Source organism: Bombus vancouverensis, chromosome 13 (assembly GCF_051014615.1).
Source record: "Bombus vancouverensis nearcticus chromosome 13, iyBomVanc1_principal, whole genome shotgun sequence".
NCBI classification, from domain to species: Eukaryota; Metazoa; Arthropoda; class Insecta; order Hymenoptera; family Apidae; genus Bombus; species Bombus vancouverensis.
Window position 1 is genome coordinate 9,158,711 of NC_134923.1, and position 22,275 is coordinate 9,180,985.

Here is a 22,275-nt window from a genome sequence, read left to right on the forward strand (position 1 = left end):
GAGCACACGGTGATCCCAAACGTATGTCGCGAACGTGTTAAAATCAAAAGACGACAAAGAAGGAAACGTTGAAGCCTGTCTAGGAAAATAGTTCGGCTCGTTATATCATTGGTGTTTTACGCGGCACGAAGGAACCCGTTTCGCAACAGGTGTCTCGGGGACACGGCTCGATCACGATTTCCACGTTCGTATCTCCATATAAGCGGCGCTTCTCGCTTGTTCGCGATCTGGCACACTTTGCTCACGATCCGCGATCCCTGTATCGCTGTTTCTCGCGCGCTGATGCATCGCGCGAAACTATCCTGTGCTTGCCAGATTCCGACCGTCGATTAAGACGATTAATTTATCGCCACGTTCGGTAGCTACTTTATCCTCGAAGTGTTACTTCGTCGCGTGTACTTTTGATATAGACCTTAATGGATGATTGGTAGATTGCAGATTTTTATGCATTTATGGCAGACTGAAAGGTGCAACATTGCAGAAAATATAAAATATCCACTTAAATTCTTAATTTAAGACTGCCTGTAAAGTAGTAGACATAAAAATACACGGTCTAGCGATTGGTCTAATGAAAAATAGAATTTTCGTTTAAGTAATCATCGTTTGGGGTTTTTGATTGATTAATTGTATTTTTTTGTGCAGGAAGTTAAGTAGAACATTTTTTCAAAGGGGTTTGTAGTTGGATAATCGTCCTTTATATAGGACATTTTTTCTAAAGAAACTTCTAATTATACAGTTAATTATATGTTGGGGTTATAAATTTGATTGCCGTAGAAATTTCAAGCATTCGCAACGTGATTCGTAATTCGTGTATGTGTGCAACTGCACAAAGAATAAGTAATTAACTTTTGTTTCATTTTATAAATCGACTGCCTTGCTTTCAGCGTTTAATTCATTTTATGAATCAATCATTTTAATCTTTCTTTTTAATCAATCTTACCATTAGTGCTTAGTATGTTTTACAAATCGACAACATTTCCTATCCACTCAATTTCAATATAAAATCTAATCCCTTTTTTCTCCAGAGACAATCCACTTTCTCATTCAATTACTCACGAACACCAGCACGACCGAGAAAAAGCAATCGGGCCTATAGAACGGGTAGAACTATAGTTGCAACCTCTTCTCAGGATCCCAAGGATCGTCGATGATATTCAGAAGAATCTCAGGCTCTTTGCCTTTTAACTTTTACCTGGTGCGGCATTCGCGTTTGCACGGTGTATTGCGCAAAGTGTTAGCTCTCGAAAGGCTGATTTCCATGAACGTTCGCCTTCTCGCGTCCTTTCTCATTTAACCTGTGTTCTGTTATGCCCTTTGATCAATTTCGACCGAATCGTACTTCTGTATTGTTGGACAGTTTCTTAAATTCTCTCTTTTTTTTTGTGAAAGTAAAGCGTGACAAAGATATAAAAAAAAAGGTTAGTAAACGTCGTCGTGTATCGAAAGATAATGACGAGGATCGATACGAACGTGTACCAATCCACCGACTGTTGATGAATTCGCGTGCAAATCGACCTCGTGGGAGGTCACACACAACAGCGGAATAAAGTTCCGCATTCTCGGCCCACAGCCTGAGGCAGCTGTTAGCCTGCCTCCTCTTTCGGCCTCGTCTCGACGTCACACGTTGCCTTCGTGTCTTTTCCAGCTTCTTTTCAAACCTTGCTGACCTCTTCGAACAGATTTGAGAAAGAGACACACGTTGATCTTTTTCTTCCGTTTCTTCTCCCTTTTCTTGGCCAAGCGACAGGTTGCTTGATAAAAGAGAAATTGAGACTCTTACCGAGGACTCTCTCGATTCTTCTTCTTCTACCCTCGTGTTTTTAGCTGATCCATTGTTCAATCGTAGCTTTCTACTTTGTAGAACAAAGGATTCATGGCGGAGTGATTAATCCTCGAAATGATGTCAATCATTTTCTATACCGATAGACTCATTTGAAACGCACCTGTACGATATAAGGGATATGCGCGTATAGGATATATCAAAAGGAGAAAAGCTTGTTCAATCACTACTATTACCCTCAGTTGTAATCATCATAATCCAGTAGCGTGTACTGTATAGTGTTGGTGAAATTTCAAAATGTTTGGTATAACGTATAATTCATTCATAAAAATGTGATCTGCATAAAAACTGTACAAGAATATAGTCTCTTTAATTTATTTACAAAGTTATTATGTTCTGCGCATAGAAGATTGATTGTAAATAAGCTTGCTATATAAGAAAAAGGGAATGTTAATCATTTGTGATTTATTTCAGACGACGACTGGGGAGTGCCAGCAGAAGAGAATGATTATTTGCCAGAGACGGAAACGACTGGCACGAGTCTAACGCTGCCAAGATTACCAAGAAGTCCTGAAAGATTGCCCAGTCAAGTGAACAGAGGTGTTTCACCAAGTTGTAATAGAAGTCGTAGAGCACCAGAGTTTAGGCAACGATCGCCTAGCCCTCAGTATCAACCGAGGATGAATCCTGGTGAAGTGACTAGCCCTAGAGAAAGATTCCAGGATGCTAAGGAGATGTTTCGAGCTATGGAGAGAGAGGCTATCTCTAGACCTGTCCTTTCAAGACAGAGAGATGTTGACAGTCATCCTGCTCATAGGTATGGCTCTATTTTCCTGATCTTTCTTCTTTTCGTCACTTTCTTGCTCTTTATCTTCATCTTTTTATCTGCAGTTAAACCTTTGACCTTTACCTTCAAGTAAATTTCCTTGGTTAAATAAAGGAAATATGTAATGAAGCACTAATAAGTACAGATATTCTTCTTAATTAATATTATCAGTCAGAATCATTTCGTTTTACGTATGAGTCGCTTAGAAGTCAACTGAATCAATTCTGTCTTTTACACATTTCTTCGTTTGTGTACACAGTACATGTATTATTGGTGCTTCACCTTTGAAAAATGAGATTAATACATTTTCTCGATAAAGTTAGTAAAATTAGTTACTGCGTGGTTGACGTGCAAATCAGGAAGATTTACATTGGTTTGACAAGCGCTAAAGCTATCCATAACTAAAAAGAAGATGAAGAAAAAGATAGTGAAAAGACAGTTCTATTCCTCGTTATGAAATACAGATGACATAACTCAGATACCATCATACCTGAAATACCTGTAATATCTTTATGTCTAAAACATTTTAAAATCATAAATACTTTTTTCTCTTAAAGACACTATTGACAGAGAGCTTAGAAATTGAGAAAGACACGATATACCACTAATAAAAAGTTAAAAGTCAAGGTACATATATATATAGCGATCAGAATCAATTGGAAACAGCTTTCAGTACCACAAATGCCATTATGGCAAACGTGGATCTTAACGAGTTCGACGTATTCGTTTTCTAATCCAAAGAATCTGCACCGATTCCATTGTGAGGGACCGATTCGACCAGCCTCTTCTCATTTTCTCCCGTGCCCAGACTAGAAAGACTAGTTTTAAAAGGCCACGCGGTTGTCTTTGCTTTTTCCCCTGGTGGCATTCGTTTTGGGCCAGCAATCACCGGTGTCAATCTCAAGTAAAAGCTGCCCGACCAGCTGGAGAGCGTTTCCAGAGCAAATAGCAGCTGAAAAGTCGACGATTGTCTCATAGATAACATATACCTATATGCGAGCTCGGTCCATTGATGCCAGCCAGCGAACTTCTCATTCAGAGCACGAAGAATATATTTCAATGGTGTTTGCTTGACTTCCTACTAACTTTATTTCTATGAAAATTATCGTTTCACTCGACGGCTATTCGAGTTAAATAGAAATAAAATGATTCAATTCTATCGAGGTTAAAGCATTAGCTTTCGAAAGGTTTGACATTAATCACTAGACTGCGGACTCTTTTTGTAAATTTATGAGAGGTTTGTAAGTGTGAAAAACGAACAGAATGCAAATAACATATGAAATGTTTAATGTGGAGTATTTATCGTAATACTTTATAGGCGAAAGAAATTTCTGCTTAGGTTTTATTTCTTTCATTGAAGCTATAAAATTTAGATAAATACTCTAAGGTGCAAACATTTGCAATGTACAGGTAGCTTGAAAGAATATGATATTTTCTATAAGTACATATTACACTATTTACAGGATGAAACAAATCGCTGTTTATATTTCATAAAAATACGAATTTCAATAAATATCTGCAGTCTATTAATCATACAAACGCACACACACACACACGCGCGCACGCACGCACGCACGCACGCACGCACGCACGCACATACACATACATACATACATACATACATACATACATACATACATACATATTCTGTATTAAGAAATTGTTGAAAATTGGATGTATTGGATAGTATGTTAATTTGGTTTCTAAGCGACTGGTCTAGGATTCTATTTATTAGTTTGTGGTTTAAGTTCGTTGTAGGTTGTTCAGGGAAATTGATGAACGTCCCTATCGATTTATTTCGCGACAAGCGACTGCCAGAAGTAGCACATGGCAAGTGGAACGAATTCGGAAGTGGCACATAGTGATATAACTCTGTGAGCTCTTCTAAACGTGTCTAGAAAATTCCAGATACCTTGTCCATTTGATTTAAATAGACTCGATGACTTAGCCTCTGAATTTAATGGAATAGGCTAAATATTTCTATCAATGTGGAACTATTAAAACTTGCGAATGATCTTGATAAACTCCACTTTCTATTAATTTTTAAAATTTTTCATTACGTAAATGTACAATTAATATTCAAGAAACAAATGTTTTATCCCCGTAAGATCATTAATCGCAACAAGTATAGCGAAAAATTCTAAAATAAATTTAGAAAATAGAATTTGTAACGTCCTCACTTCTTTGTACTTTTCAATTTATGGAGATTATCAGTATCATGACTGTGATTACGGATCAACAGATCCGTAGTGTCACGTGAAAATTTCCCTGCACGTTTGCTGCGTGTTTATGGCACTATGAGTGTGTTGCGTGTCTGACTATGCGAGCTGCATCTCCTTAGAATACCGAGTGCAACCTGTTGCACGAATTCCACTTCCGATTCAATGAAGACAGGTTCTGATTGCAATAAAATTTGCTTTGAAGTCGGAACTCTTGTATATTTCTTATTGTTCATACGGAAAGCAAGTAGTCAACAAGTTGTTAAGTCATGTTGTTAGAAAAATACTAACAGGTTAAAAGTGCACTATTATTAAGAATGTTGAATTCCAACATCTATTACCTTGAAAATAAGAATAATTACATTTTCCTGGGAAAAATTATTTACATCATTTTATCATGTTTAAATTAAATTATCATGTTTACGTACATATAAACATATATCGGTTTCTTTCAACCAATTAAAAAAACAAAGAGTTTAAGAAAATCTGTTATCGAAGAAGATAAAGGTAAACTTGGTAAGATCTACTTATTGTTAATCATCATTTAATGTTTTCTGATATGTGACGAATTTTTATGTGTAATAGGGTCGAGTCAGCGAGGCAGAGCCACGAGGACCAATCTACTCGTCAGCATTCGGCGAGCAACAGTTCAACGACTGGCCACGAACACCTGATCAGACGGAATCATTCGGAGGTATCGGAACGAGAGAACGATATTTCTTACAGGGCCCGACCACGGCCGCGAACCCATCATTACGCGATGGAACGCCCACCGGAGCAAGAGGTCTCGAGGCCTCGGCCGAGAAGCTTCTACGAAAACCCAACCGTTGGAAGAGACTTCCGAGATCAAAGGAACGTCGCTGATCCGAGAGAAGTAAGGGTCATTGATTCCACGCCCTCCTCTTCGACCGTTCCTCGAGTTTCCTGCCACGAAAAAATCCTGAAACTCGTTATTGTCATCTCATCGTCAGAAATTCTCTGGAATTATTTCCATAATATGTTTTGTATATGTTTTGTATATATAATATATGAAGATCATAGGGGATTGACATAATATGCAACATTCTTCGTTTCACATACGAAGATTACAGGAGAAGAACACGATAAGTTACATTTTTCTTTCTAAGATAAAAGAAGATTTTTTAATTCAATATGTTATCGTGTATATTAGCAAAATTATCTTTTTGTTTGATTAGGTACATATATCCCCTTCGAAATTACAAAAATACTGCTTAATCTTAGTATTAGCATTTTAGTCATTTTTACAAAACGTCGTAAACTATTAAGCTATTTTTAAGAGGCTTGTATTGGATCTAAGGGGTGGTATTCATTTTCAACTGTCATACTATTCTTCGATTACGAAATGACGTTAAAATTAGAAAATCAACAATATGTTTGCCATATTTTTCTCCTGCAATCCTCATATTCATATTTTCTAGATTCGATTTACAATTGTATTTCAAGATTCTCGATTTTGCGACTGCATGATTCCAAGTGTCGTCTGAAACTTTCTTATTTGGATTTGCACTTTCTACGACCACTAGTGGCGATCTTGCATGGAAATGCTAATTGCTTGTTCTGTGGATAAGGAGTGGCGTGATTTCTTGCTTCTTCTACTATGTTGTTTGCTTGTGAATTTTACTGCAAATAATGCTGCTCTCTAGTACAAGCCTATCTCGTAGTACTGTTTGTGCTTGTAGGGTGAAAAGAAAAACGTATTACTGTGAACTTCCATAGCGAAGAATGTCATTGCCAGTCACTCATTGACAAGTTGTCTTTTTTAAGAAACGTGTAGTATTATACTCCGTTAATCACTTTCGATTCTATATGTATTACTACAGCTACAAGTTTCTACTTTATACCGACATTGAAGTATTCATTGCTTTGTTTTATTAAATTTCAACATCTTATATTATATATTGTAGTAATCGTTACATTATCAACATCCAATTCTTCACAATCTGAGCTGTAAAGGTCCTCATTTTGCATTGAATTAAACCATTAACTTCTTCTATTTACCAATTATTTTTGTTATTGAAGAAGATTGAATTATGTTTTGCATTCCTACACAATGCGACATTATGTCGTCAACCTGTTACCATTTGAACAATATTTTATTATCGATAAACGCATCATCTACCAATTACACCTGTTACATTTATGTATTCTGTGCATGCCTTATTACGTTGCACATTTTCATACCACTGAGTTTCACTACCACTTCTACATTTTCACTAGACTATAGTCGTATGTGTCTCTTCTATGAATTACGTCTGTTATATTTATGTATGTTATGCACGTCTACGATTATATTATACATTTCTACGTAACTGAACTTCACTACTACTTCTACAATATCTTCATTAAATTGTAGATGTACTCGTGCACCTTCTACCAATTACATCTTTTACATTTATGCATGTCTGCTATTATACAGTTTTACATAATTTACCCTTACGTCGTCGTCAATGCTTAAACCTTTATTATCACTTCTACAATAGACATGTTCATTAAATCATCAACTTGTTTAACTTTTACCAATTGTTCCTGTTACATTTATATGCCTATTATTACTTTATACATTTCTATATAATTTAGCAGTACGTCGTCAATGTTTATACCTTTATTATCACTTCTAGAATAGGTATGTTCATTAAATCATCTCGTCTTGTTTAATTTTCGCCAATTATTTCTATTTCGTAAAATTTTGTCGACAGGCTCGAGATTTCCGTGACCGTGCACACGTGCGAGAGATACGCGAGAAAGTGCGTGCCAGGGCAACCACGTACCAGGAACTCTCCGAACACGAGAGATACCCAGGTCTGGATCGCGACAGCGCCAGGCCACCCTTGGAAATTGTGCCCACACCGGGTCGATATCGACACAGCTACGCAGAGCCGCCTAGACTCGGTCTAGCAGCCCTTCATCCGTACTGAGTCGATTTGCTCGTTGTTAACTAATAAATTATTTAATTAATCGACCGTATCGTTATCGTACCATTCGCGGCTGTCCAGCGTCCTCGACGATTCTTCGTGAAGACGTTAAGTGTAGTAATTACGGGAAGCAAATGTAAACCTCATGACGATGATTTCATATTAGGATATTTTGTTGAGAATTTCTTTTAGAAAACGTGATTCATTATAGAAAGATCTAGATGTATCTCCGAAGCTTCTGTTCTTAAATAGCAACATTCTTTAGATTCTTCTGTTTAATTAATCCTTTCAGGAACAATTTTGTCGACCCTATAGTATAGAAACTTGTTAAAAATAATTATAGATAGTAATTTAGATAAATATTTATCTTTGGAAATTTCATTTCACTAAATTGTATTGATGAGTAGTAATAATAATTTTACTCCAATAGAAACACATCTTTTGGAATGATTTCTTAAAGAAAGTAGATCGCACCAAAATTTCAGATTAATTTTACAAACAAGCACGTTTAACGTGTGTATTAATTAGTAAGTTATTAAAGTACGAAATTTGATAAATCTTCTCATAAATCTTATAAACCTTCCTAAATTTACAATTATTGCTGTTAGAATGTTCACTGCCATATTGTATCTCTCTCAATTGACATCAGAATCGAAAGAGGAAAAGGAATAAAATTTGTTCTTCTGAAATTATATTATAATGGCGAAGCTACACGTCTTGTGTGCTTTTCATTTCGATGGTTTCGTTTGCCTCACTTTTATACGATAGATTCAAGGAGGTCGTGGATTTTTCTATGGAAAAACGTCGATGGCCCTGAGCGATCGGGACGAACGGCGATCGAGCATTTATTATTCTCTCTTGAGCTCGTGCCGTTCGTCGCGACATGATCCTCGAAGTCGTGGGTCGTTTGTTGACCTTTGACTTCCGTGCACTATATTGTTATTCGCGCCGGATGCCAGACTAACGATAATGATAGGAACAAGTAACAAGCAGTAATATTGACAATAACAGTAACAATAATAACGGTTAATAACAAATAAGGATTGTCGTTCTTTTCCTTCATCTCCTTCGTGCATCCTTCAGATCAGATCGTGGCTTCTATTTTGGAAAAATTTATTACAAAAGATATTTATTTTATTTGTTACGATAGCAGTGTTTCAAAGGTAGTTTAGTGGTGATCTCTTCTATGTCATTTCCTTCTATGATAATTTTATTAAAAATAATTTCGCTTAAGATTAAATTTTTAATTAGATTTTTAAATTAAGAAACACTACTTTCTTCTTTGACCTTTTTGGCTCTTTTAGTTTAAAGATAAAAATAGGTATTCGAATGTATTATAATTTATAAGAACGTGCATCGCCTAGACATAGTTTACATCTTGGAAAATATATGTATTATGTTAACGTCGTTTTGAGAGTAGTTTAATGCTAGTTTCAGAAATGGAAAAAGCAATTCTGAGAATAATTTAATGGTAGTTTCAGAATTAGAAAAAGTGCTTTGCTTTGAAAATAGAAAGGCGTATTTGAATGTAATTTTTTCGCATGTGCAGCCTGTAAACCGATTTATGCCTTCCACTTGGAAAGTAGCTGATATGATGATCGCAAGTAAATATTTATTAAATTAGCGATGTTTTGAAGATAGTTTAATAGGAGTTTTCGTGGTATTCCTTTGGTTTAATAGTAAAAGTGAGTATTTATTTATAATTTATAAGAATGGTAGAGGGGCGGTTTGTTTAATAATTCATGAGTCGACGCACTCAAGAGAAAAGTTTCCAAATATATATGGCAAGTAAATCTCAGAAGACCGTGAAATAAATGTTTCATGGAGATAGATTCGTCTCTGAGCAGCATAATGCGAACTGCAGTTGGATTTTTGTTTCCGTTTATCTTTCCATTGCCTTTATTACATTCTTTTTAGTATTATCTCTGAATAAATGCGTAATTACAACGATTATCTTAATGTAATATTTTTAGACACGATACACTATTGAAATCTCCTTCTACTATCTTTCCATTTACAACTTTTTATTCATAGCTTGGATGATAATTAATTAGAAAGTATTTCCCGGTACCTATTTCAATTTTGTAATAATTAATTTATAATAATTAATAATTAATTAATTGAATTATGGAAAGCAGATTGGCTTGAGAAAATGTGCGCACAATTATCTCCTTTGACGCCTCTGTTATTGCACATTCTTTCATCGCAATTTATACCCTTTTCGTGTTAATATCTACTCCAAAACAACCAACATACCACGCGTTCCCCGAAATTCCTCGAGAGCGCAAATTTTACGTAAACGCACGTAATCTTCTAAATTTAGAAATTTCACAAATTCCTCTTCCTCTGAGATATGCATTATAAAATGTCAAAAATAATCATAATTTCCCTTCTTCGCAAATTCTAACTAAATTCCAAAAATAACCATGATGAGTCCTCGTCTCGTTCAATTTTCGATATTAGATACTGTATACCAAAAATCATCGTCACTTTTCTTCTCTCCAATTATTTAGGAATTATTATTCTAGGAATAATCGTGATAAAATAAAGTATCCGCTGCAAGGTGCGCCGAGATTCGCGTGTAATGATACGCGGTCATTAACTTACTCGCGTATACATTTTCTCTCTGCAGATCGTGCGTCAATTCATTAGCACCGTTTCGAGACGGCACGAAAATTTCTCTGATAAGCCACCGGCACACGTCCATTGGTTGGATCACGTACGGTGGCTCGTTAAATTGCTTTCATGGTTAACGGAGCAGGAAGTGGCCGGTTTGCATTGTTTCGATGTCTATAGTTGTTGCACGAATAACAAATGAATAGAAAGTCTTTCGTGCCAGAGCGACGAATAAATCTCAGGCTCGTCCGTTCCGTTTTTTCTCCCAATTGGATAATTGAATTTCCTCTTTGTTTCGAAAAAATTCATTTACCCGAATCATTCTTATTACTTTTCTTTTCTCATTGGAAGAATTAGAGTTTAACTAGCTTTTTTAATCCTTTTCACGATCGAGAGAATTCTTTGTATCATCGTGGATGGTATTGCTTCGTGATTTCTTGAATTAATCAAACAGATTGCAGAGAATCGTATTAGACCGTAGTAATCGTAATCATCGCGATTCTAAGAAATCGCCAAGTTCTAAGAAACCACCACAGCGACAGAGTCGCGTTCACCGCACAAGCCAGATCCACTTACCCCCGATTTCTAATGCGTCTCGGTTAGCCCGCGGTTTTCCTCGTTTCTCGGTGGAATTTCGCAAGCTTCGACCGGCTTGTTACGTAAGATATACCGCTGAACTAAAGTATCAAAGTATGAGCGAAAACTCAGCTCTGCCTCGTGAAACAAAGTGGAAAAATATTGGACTGAATGGAATCTGTATTACCACAAACATACATCGATGTTCTCTTCATTTTTGTCTAGTCCAGAACCAAAGAAAATTCCAGTCACTCTCGAAGCATCGTTTTTGTGTTTTCCATCTGTCACAGGTCCTTTATACGAACAGAAAGACGAAAATTGAAGAAATTAAACATTCCGTGGCGAAAAATACTTTAGATTCTTCATCACGGAACTAAAAGACGCTCTTCTTGTTTTAGACTTAAACAAAACTGTCCAATTTTCGTCCACGTACCATTTTGGTATCTCTCATCCTTCATAAATACTTTAAACTCATAAACTAACCGAAAAATGAAGGAAGAAAATACGCTAAAGAACATCGTAGAACTGAAAGCTTGCGTCCTGTTCATTCTAGAATCGAAAAAGGATTCCTTGTCATAGAAGTAAAATATTCATGTCTCTTAGAGTCGAAGCATTGATTAATACCATCTACCTGTTTTTATCCTCCATTTCCTAAGATCGATGTCGATTTAAAGAGAGAAAGAGGGATAAGATAAAAAGAGTCGTAGCCGTTCACGAACTTTCCTTGTTAGATGATGGAGGCCAGAAATCGCGCAGAACGTCGTCGGATTCGCAGGCCAAACCGTTATAGCGGAGACGTGGGGAACGGTATCGTGGAGTAGGTCCGGTTGCCGTGATTGGGTAATGAAATTCGCGCGTCTAGTGGAATTCAGAAATTTGATTACCGTTGCCAGCGACCACGCTGACGCATTCTGAACGGAGTTGACACCTTGGCCTTGAGAAACGAGCGAGGACAACCGCGGTTTGGATGGAATGCGAAGAAAGAAACGAAACCTTGATTTCAAGGGAGCTTGAGGGAAAAGTGACGAGTCAACTGCACAGGAATGCTGGCAAAAGGAAACCGCGTCTTGGTTGATTTTACTTGAAATCGCAAAGAGAAAGTTCTTTGTTTTTTGGAAGATGATATTTGTTCTGTCTTGAGATGTAAATAGGACAGTATCCTCGCAGAGACTTGAAGAAAAAAAAACTTGAATTTTAAAACACGAATATTTGCAATTTTTTACGACCTACGAAATTTTTTGGTCATTTGTTAAACCATGTACGAAACTAGCTGAAGATGAAATATGCAACGTCACGTGGTAAGAATAATTCTAAACTAACAATTCTAAATTGACAAAGCTTTAACAGCATGTATAACCAAAGAACACAATATTGTATCGAAGAAATAAAAATCTGGAGAACATCGTGAATTCTATAAAGCTTCTTGTCGAGGAAAATGTTAAACGATACTAACATATATTTTTATTATATTATACTTTGTTATATCTGTACTTATCTTTCTAATGTTAAAGAGGCTCCAATTACACTTACTTGGACAAATTCTTAACAAAAGTTACAAGTAGAACAAATGTCGAATTCCTCGAAGATAGACTTCTGAAGAAATCTTGATTAAATATCGTTTCTCACAGTTGGATACTTTGACGTTTAAAGTTGCAACACGTACGGTTCGTCGCAGGCCGTGAGAGAAACAGATTTACGGATTAAAAGAAGTAACCCGACGATGATTGTGTGTGTGTTCCATGGACACGTACATGGAATAAAGTGGATCCCCTTCTCCCATAAAGAGACCTGGAACTACGAACCTGCTCGCTTCTCTCGATGGCAGTGACCTGTTATAGGTCTCTCTCACGGGGCCTCATGCTTTATGCTCACGTGCGATCCCTCGGTTAAATGCCAGGCCTTTTGTGCGGCTAGGAAATTCGTCCGTCGATGTTATTGTTCGCCATTACGCAAACCTAAACCACGAGAAAATTCGTACGGTAACCGGGCGACTCCAGTGGATTCCACTCGGTCGAATTACTCGCATTTTTAACTTACGCTTTTAAAACATTTTCATCGTGGGTTGATCGATAATGGATAAACGTTTGCTTTGTCGTTTGAGCAGCTTGATTCAGATACTTTTACAATTAGGAAAGTTCAAATTTGTAATATTTAGATGGTAGATTTTTATGCAACTATAGGATATTTGAAAGTGCAAAGACACATATAATGCACACAGTATGCAAGAATATATAAAATATCGGAAATGTAGTACTCTTTATAACATTTAATAGGCAAAGCAAATCTCTGTCCAGATTCTATTCTTTTAATTGTATCCATGAAAATATTTGCATAAAAATTCACAGTAACTACTTAATAATTTTCCATTTCACACCAATTTCTCAGAAAGTTTATTTCCCCGGTTTTCGTCAATCTCCTATGAAATCGACAATTCGTTTCTGAGAAGCTACGAATTCTCGGTATGCAGAACAGTCTTCCAGACTAAAGGATACCTGTCTCGCCTTCTTTCTTTTGGGCCATTTTGCCGGACCGTTTCCCATTAAGATCACGAGATCAACCCTTCAGAATGTGTTCCTGCGAACTCACCTTGAAACCTCACTTTCCTAAAATTTCTGCAACGTAACGAAATTAGGAACGGATAGAGAAAGGTCGACCATCCTGGGATTCGGAGCAAAATCGTGAAACGAGCACGGTTCAGTGCACAAGCATCGATGAGGTCGTAGAAAGAATTCGAGTGGTATTCCGCGAAGCGCCCATGGGTGCACGTCACTCGACGCTGTTTTCGCATGAGTTTCATGTTCGTAGCTCCTGCCATCAATAGTCATGTCGATGTATTGCAAGCTATGACCCGATGACTATCTAAAGGCACACGGCTACGTGACGGAAAAGCGGATATTCCGTGCCGGAAGTTCCCGTTGCTCCCGATGCGCGTACCTGAAAGAATTTTTCTAGTTTCTCCTGCGGTATTCGCGCTGATTATGAATATAATCCTTCTTTCTTGGTGTTTGTCAGACAACCGAGAGGCAATTAAAACGTGGTTACTAATTAAGGAAGAAAGTCGAAGGGAAATTTATTACTTCTCATGGATTTTCTTTCAATCCTAATCGATATGACTTATTTATCATTTTCTTTTTTCATTGAAATTTTACAAGTTTGCTATAGTATAGTCTGGAAGATTTTAATAACCTTTTATGTAAAATATATGGACAAGGGTTTGTACTTATTTGTTAGACCACTAAGAGGCAATTAAAGGCAATTAAAACAAAGTCAAAACTACAGAAGCAAAGATCATTTTCGTATGTACGAATGGACTCTATAAGAACATGTAATATTATTCAAATCGATTCAGAAAGCTAGATATCGTGAAAACGAAGAATAATTTCTAGATTGCGTGCAGCGAAATGATGTTTACAAAATGTGTTTCTCAAATATTAGAAATTTTACTTTATCAAACATTTCGAATGCATTTCTCGGAGCATTCGTGAGAGCATTCTTGAAAGACTATCAAGAATGTTTGGAGCAATGTATCTTGGTGCATATTAAATGAAGTGTTAATTAATAGAAGGAATGTTCAGTGGAACGACACCCGTTAGATTGGCAGGGCAACGACGTCTTAAGTCGGCCGCATTAGTAAAAGTGAACCGCTATGGAGCAACACACCTCATCTCTCCTTCCGTTATTCTAACTGACTGGAGATTTCAATGCGCGCATATACACAGCGCGAACTATATCGACACGGTGCAGTCAATAGACGGTCGAGCCTTATGGTTGAATGAGATTACCACAACGGTCGTACTAAAAAGGATACTTTTAATATAAAAATGTAAAAATTCATTTTTATAGTTCGTTAAACCGTTTCTTTGTGATATTACCTCTATTCAAATTGTATTCTTATTTTAATTTCAAATTTTAGTTCATGACATCGAAATTCATCAGAAGCAAAAATTGATCATTTTCATATTACTCTATGAATATTTATGTATTTATGAGACATTTAAAAATACGATCGTATAAGTATAGTACTCGTATGATGTTCACCGAATGAAAGAAATTTGGATAGGTTCCATTTAATTTTCTATAGTTACGTTCATAGAAAATATAAACGCTCACCATCTATTTGTACATATTTCGAAAGTAAACGACTCAGTTTAATGAGCGAAGTCGTAAAACGAATCACAGGAATAATCATCAAACAATTGTCTAATTTTCCAACCACCGGACCAGTAATTTAATTATAGAAAAACGTTCAAGCTGAACTCCTCGACTTTTACAATTTTGTATTCGTCTAGCTTCGATACTTGTTTCATGATAAAGGAGAAAGTTTCGTAATAATCGAACTACAGATATTTTCTCAAGACGCAAAAACATTCCGAAGTAATCGCGCCTATTAGCAGAACCGATTTCGCGTTTCTTAGTCGCGCTTTCGACGGATCGAACGTTAACCAAATCGTCTTAATTAACACTCTACTCGCTTGGCCAGTGGCCGAGTCGCCACGTAACCGGAAGAGCGATCATTACGTCAATGCAACCCCTATTTTTACGTTCGATGGACTTTCTCGCGTTCCTGCGGCTCTCAAACGATCGTTAGACTGAAAAACAGCTTTCTTAGTGTTGGAAAATGATGACACGAGATGGAAAGTATGAGGTGTTTGAAGTGTTAAGGAGAGATTCTTACGTGCGTCTCATAGCCTACGGCTTATTTGCGTAGAACTTTCGAAGCTTCCTCGGCACGAGGTAGTAGAAAGCAGTCAAGATCGTCGACGTGCCTTGCAGACGATTGATCTACGACTCAAGGATCTACATGGTACGCGGCAAGGTTGAACTTCGCGGAAATCGTGTACAGAGCGCTCGGATAGAAACGTAAGAAGGAACTATTTAACCGATTAGATAGTTTGATTACGAAACAGAACGGTAGAAAATTTAAAAGAACTGTGTATTTTGGGCAAAAATAGTTGATATTTTTATATTGAAATAAATGTCCTATAAATAAAATATTCGAGATATATAATATAATAAATATTAATATGAATAATTGATGATATAAATGAAATGTTGAAAGGTTATTTGAGTAAGTGAAAGTATTGAAGTATTTTAATTTTTTAAGAATAATGTGACTTAAATGTTCCTGGTAAATAAGACATTCCAGGGTTAGATGAATATAAATTTCAATTATTTAAGAGTAACTTGGTTTCCATGTGCTCGCTGAATAAAATATTCAAATTAATCGACATGAATTTAATTTGACTTTTATCAGGTATAAATTACATTAGGATTTAATTAAATCTGCTTTAGGTATATGTCTATGATATAGTATTATAAATTTGAATATAATATTCTCGTATATAAAATATTGGAAGATTATAAAATTAATCGAAGAAGAATTTAAGTTGTTTAAAAATAATTTCGTTTTAAAACAAGTTACTCTCTGAGATGAAAGCATCTTTTCGTCCATGTCCAAGGGAAACGAAACATTCAAATAACGATTCCACAGACGAATATAAATATTTCTTTTTCGCAAAGAATTTAAAAATACACGCGAAGCGCTCGGGTCGCAGACGAGAAAGGATACTTTCTTTCCTTTTTATCGGGGTACCGTGACTCGAGTCGCTAACGGTGAGGTTATTGCATTTCCACCGGACAGGATTCTCTGCATATCTCTTGGCTTTTCTTCATACCGCAATTGAAACACACTGGATCATCCCATGTCATTAGCTCGCTCTTCTAATTTCTCGCTCGAAATTATACCTCTTTTAATGATTAATATTAACTGTACCACTTTTTCACGTTGCTCTCTTGAAAAACATTAATTCCTTAGCTGTCAAAGACGTTGATAAATCGTGTAAAAAGAGAATCATCAGCTGCGATCGTTCACACAGAGAGCAATTAAATTAAGAAAAAAGTCGCCGGTCTTTTTGAGGATGTTTTTAGGAAATTCGAAACGGTATACCGTTTTATACCGGAAACTTGAGGCTGTGTCATGCATCGACGCTTAGAATATGTTGACCGATATTACTCTTAGTCATGGGAAGGCTTTTTGTCGCAGGCTCAAGCCGATCAGAACGGTGATTCGAAAAAGATGTCAGCGTTCCTTCGAAAGATTGCAATATCATTTGTGCATCGTAATTTTTCTTTTTATTCGTATTACAGTTACGCCGGCCATTAGTATTTGGCAATATAATGCAGTTCTATCAAATGGCTGGTATTTTCGTTACTAATGGATTGATGAACTGTTTGCAAACGTACAATGAAAAACATAATGTTGCAAAGCATGGAGCAAAAAGGAAACGACATCGTAACATTTCAGGATCATTAGAGGATAATTAATGATTTTTGTAGTAAAATGTGCTACGTTTAAGTATACAAAAAAGATACAGTCGCCGAATTGAGATTCTTCGACGAAATCGGTATAAAAAAATATATAGAATGCATATAATGTAGAATTTACTGGCTGAAACAAATTTGTGTAGGTTTCACTAAACTTTCACAAAAATTGTATTATTCAAAAATTGTTCAATTACTAAAATAGTAATTTAATTATAATAATTTATAATAATATAATTATTTGGACACGCAATGCAATTCGATGAAAATGTTGGTATTTCTATTACAATTGGATTGACGAGCTGTTTGCAAGTGTACAATGAAAACTACAATGTTGTGAGGCGAAGTATGGAGGAAAAAGGAAACGAGCAAGTGTCCCAACATCGTTAACCCGGAAAAAGAGAAAGAAGATTGCCAAGTATCTTAAAAGCTTTCCCCGGCTACCTCGAGACCGGTATTGCTCTTTTACCGGAAATATAAGTGGGATTTCTTTGTAGCTTCGAACTCTCTGGTAAAAGTTTGTCACGGTTCTGGTATTACTCGTTACTCGACTATCATTATTCGTAATTATTCAGACGCAAACCCAAAGACGTTAAAGCAATTTGCTAATAAATATCGCATATACAATGGAGTATCCTAGAATGGGCAATTTTTATCAATGAATTCAGGATGTTATAACGTTATAACGAAAGCAGTTACGCTATAACGATCGCAATTTATCCTCTTCATACGAGTGTTAGATTATTTATTCTTCCTTTTAGGGAAAGTTTATTCACGATTTAACAAATAACGGTATATGAAATTTAAATAGATCATTATTATTATTATGTTATTTTTATTCGACGATGGCTTGGAATTTCCCTAAATAGAAAATTTTAATATTTTAATTAAGCTGTCGACTCTAGTGTATAATTAACTATACTGTACGTAAACGGTTTCAATTAAAATAATGTACGGAAAAGGCATAGGTCTGAATAATAGTCGTAAAATAATAATTGCTGAAACCATTTACATATTTTCAATAATTGGAAAAGTTTCAAATTGAAACTCGTCAAAATACCAAATCTCGCTAGGAAAAATTAGGCTAACGTAACCCATTGTGTAAATTTCGGTATAAAAGATATTTTTCATCGAGAATATGAGTGACTTGAACAAAATATGATTTATATGAAAGGAATGTACAACGAAACGTTTCATTTCCATGTTGCCATTGTCGGAAATGGCGAGAACGAAAAGTAAAGGAGGAGAAGCGAAGAGAATTCCTGTACAAGGAGGTGATTGCTCGAGGTGTACGCAGCCTCTGGATTCCTCGTAATTAACGTGACAACGACCCACTGACCCACTCGATCGACGATTTCAGGAACCTTCGAAACGTCAGGGTGCAACCCACTCTGTTCTGAAATAAAATCGCTCAACAGGAATATTTTTCACATACCAACGATATTCTCACCCATGAACTGAACTAAGCTATCTCTCCTATAAATATAGAATCGTCGTAAAATTTCTAAGAAAGTCTAATCTCTTTACCAAGTAATAACGTAATCGATTTATATAGATATTAAAGTTATTATTTAGCAAAGTTTCCGACAACGATTAGAAAGCTCGTCTTTCTTAACGTTCTTCTCATTTTCTGCGAAGAAAATAAAATTACTAGCACCATTGAACAGTTCTCTCGGCGTCGATAAAAAGCAAACACGGCACAGAAAAAGACACGGTTCGAGTTTAGATAAGATCGCAAGGAAAATCATAAAACGAGGATACAGCGAGTCGAACGATTTACGTCGATTCCAACGATCGTCCTTCGAAGGATCTCGCGTGGTTCCATCTTCTGAAATAAATACGCGAACGAGTTGGCCCTGGACCCATTTGCATACTAATGTTCCATTCTCGACTGGTCCAGTGTGCTCGCGTGTTTTCGGCATTCTGCCTTTTTTATCCACTTCGAACGAGACTGTAAAGATCGGAAGATACGCCTGGTATTCGTGATATCTCCGCGGAATTTTATTTTCTAATTATAGAAGTTAGTGGATTCTGTCGAAACTATTTTGAAGTTTCTTCAATGCTTCGATGCTTGATTCCAAGTTGTCTAAATCTACTAATACAGCGTATAATGTTCATTATCATTTCTGATCGTCTTTGATCGATTCGACAATTCGCTCAAAATGTTAAATTTTGTATTCTAGTTATTATTCTAATATATTTTTGAACGTTCTTCCTGTCAGAAAATTTTGTTACAATGGTTTAAACAAACTACTAGATTTATTTGGAAATAGACGCGAAAGTCGTCTCTTTTGCAAATTCGTCTACCTGACAATTGTGCAAAATATAATTAAAGCGCTGTTTTATACAACAATTTATTCGGTAATAAGTATATGTATACCTGAATGATTACTACAAAAAAGATATTTCCAATGATAAATTTTGCATTGCCTTTTTTATCATTTATATTTCGACAAGAGCAAAATCTGGTGACTTTTCGTCTATTATAATTTCAAATAATAATGAAAAATATTTCCTTTGCTACTGACCAGGTGTACAAATAACTAACGTCCAACACGCGCTTCTTTACAGAACAGTTTATTCAGTAACATTACACCGTCTTTTTATAATCTATCCTTAATTTTAATTTTAATTAACATTTACGATTTATTTTCCAAAGGTTGAAATATGCTTGTGAAAGAACTCTTCAGTCATTTTATTCCATCATAATTTCCACTAATAAAAGTGAAAAATATTTCTTTTACTACCGTGGAATTAAACGATCGAGTGAAAAAAAAATACGAAGCTATTAAGAATCCTGTTTGCAGCGTCATACGCAGACTATGAGTAATTCCGGTTGGAATTTCCGGCGTGGAAGAGCCGTTCCCCCACAATTTCTACGTCTTCCCTTTGGATTAAGAGCGGACGACGTTTTCCATGTAATTAGTCGCGAGTACAGGAAGCGGCGAGGAATCGTAGAACGCGAGCGTGTCACGTGAAGCCAGAAAACGTGGAATCAGGGTCGCGTGACCGAAGACCCTGACAGTGGCCAACTCGCGAGATTTTGTCTTGTGAAACCACTTGAAAATGAATAATCATATAAAATACAGGAAATGTGACTTAACATGTTTCCCACCTGTGGTTTTCAATCACGGGGCATCCTGTAAAATGAACAGATAGATAGAAAGAGAAGGTAACTAAGAAATTGTTAAACTTTGATTCGATTTAGAATTTATTAGAAATAAAAGCAACGTCTATAAATCTTTCTCATTAGCGCGTGTAATTAATGTTTCTTATCGTGGGTTATTGGAGTGTGAAATTTTCAGATTACGAAGTGTAGATGTTAATTCTAGATGGAGGGAAAAAGTTGATAATGCAACGTGTACCTAATGCGATTTATGGCGATTAAATTAATTAAAGAATTCGTGCGAGATAGAAGTTATTCGACTGTGATAAGCGGAGAATATCTGAAGATTATATACATGTATGCAAAATGATAATTAATTCCTAGTATATGTATAATCACTCACCAACATTTACATGCTGTTTCTTCTTTGGAACTAATAGGGGATAGTTTGAAACATATGTTGTTTGATATCTGACAGCCGTCCGTTTTACGTAATTAAAAATGTTATCTCCAAGAGGTAAGAATCACTAGATCTCATAAAGAGCATAAAAAATTTGTATATCACGGAATGACAGAATCGTTGCAATTTCTACTACGGGTTTGAGGAAGTTACAAGAGATTTATTGCAAACATACACCGAGTAAGAAATTAATATACACTAGGAATAGTAGTATTAAACGTGTAATTAATGCATTATATATAATAGTAAATAGGTAAGTATCGTGGGTTATTAATATAGAGAATAATTGATTGTTCGAATACTTTGATTTTTTCTGCTTCCAGCTTCTAATATAAATTTTCTAATCCTTTTCAAGTTTTATCCATATGATCATGATAGTCTTATTACAGTGCTAATAAGATTTCAAAATGTTTCCTATAATATGTACATAAAAGGTTTCTAGAAGTGTTTGAATATTTGTATGAATCAATGGTCGCACTATCTACGATGGCTAATGGTCTTCCTCTCGAATGAAATACAAATACGTTGCAGATAAAATGACAGATGAGAGAAAACTAATTAAGTGGCAAGTATCGAACATTTTGACACCTGTATGTAAGATCACATATGCCGACCTGTCCTTTATAGGTCAGAGACTGCACGATCACAGTGAACGAGGTGAACGCTTACAATTCTCTTTTGACAGAGGCCGATTCCAGGTCTCCAGGTCGAGTCGTCTGGATGTCCGCTTCGCTTCGCGGCTCGTCGCGTGGCCACGAAGGCGAAATCGCGAATATTTATTGCGCAACTGCACGAATCGAAGCATTCGCCGTTAATGCTTTGAAAAGGGAACGCGTCTGTGAAAATCGAATCATTGCCATTTAATGGTAAACTGGCGTTGCAATTCCTTTCGTTATCTAATCCACTCTTTATTCCGAGGAATTTCTGATTTACTACGTTTACTTTTCTTTAGCACTTGAATTTGTGGTTGGCCTAACAAAATTCACAGCGCACTTTCATCGAACACTCGATTTTTTTTTTTTAACAAAGAAAGAACATCTGTGTTTGGGAATTTGAAGAGACATTCGATGGATAATTGTAATTTTGCTCCTTTGTTCTCTTTGTTTCTCTTCTCTTTTGTTTCTCTTCTGGAAAAATTGACATAGTATTTTGAGAAAATTTGGAAAAATTTTTCGTTGAAAAACGTATCTGTGATTTAATCATGAAAAGGACGTTTGTCACTAGAAATATATTGTACCGTAGTTTAAAGGAGAGCTGAATTTCAAAGTTCAGACGTCGATGCTTAAATCTTGCCACGAGATATATCGCTGCGACGCGAAACTGCTTCGCTAAATATTTATGAACGGGGTATTCATGAATTCGATCGTAACGTGTATCGTTTTCACGAGTAATCCGTGTTAACCCTTTCCCTGCGATTTCGTCCGTAAATCAGGGTGTC

The 22,275-nt window shown here is 36.1% G+C and overlaps 1 protein-coding gene and 1 long non-coding RNA gene across 3 annotated transcripts in view; both read left to right on the plus strand.

The window, feature by feature from the left end:
- The window catches only part of LOC117161813 (uncharacterized), a 29,234-nt gene extending 20,436 nt beyond the window's left edge, over nt 1–8,798 (plus strand). For both annotated transcript variants that reach the window (XM_033343552.2, XM_076623779.1), the window contains exons 6-8: nt 2,255–2,597; nt 5,411–5,699; nt 7,543–8,798. In XM_033343552.2, the coding sequence (XP_033199443.1) occupies nt 2,255–2,597; nt 5,411–5,699; nt 7,543–7,761 (851 nt within the window). In that variant the 3' untranslated portion in view covers nt 7,762–8,798. The remainder of the gene's footprint in view (nt 1–2,254; nt 2,598–5,410; nt 5,700–7,542) is intronic.
- Nucleotides 8,799–21,570: 12,772 nt separating this feature from the next.
- LOC143303553 (uncharacterized) lies at nt 21,571–21,857 on the plus strand. Its single transcript, XR_013059969.1, has 2 exons — nt 21,571–21,703; nt 21,790–21,857. It is a non-coding gene; the product is annotated as an uncharacterized LOC143303553 (long non-coding RNA).
- The last annotated feature ends 418 nt before the right edge of the window (nt 21,858–22,275 follow it).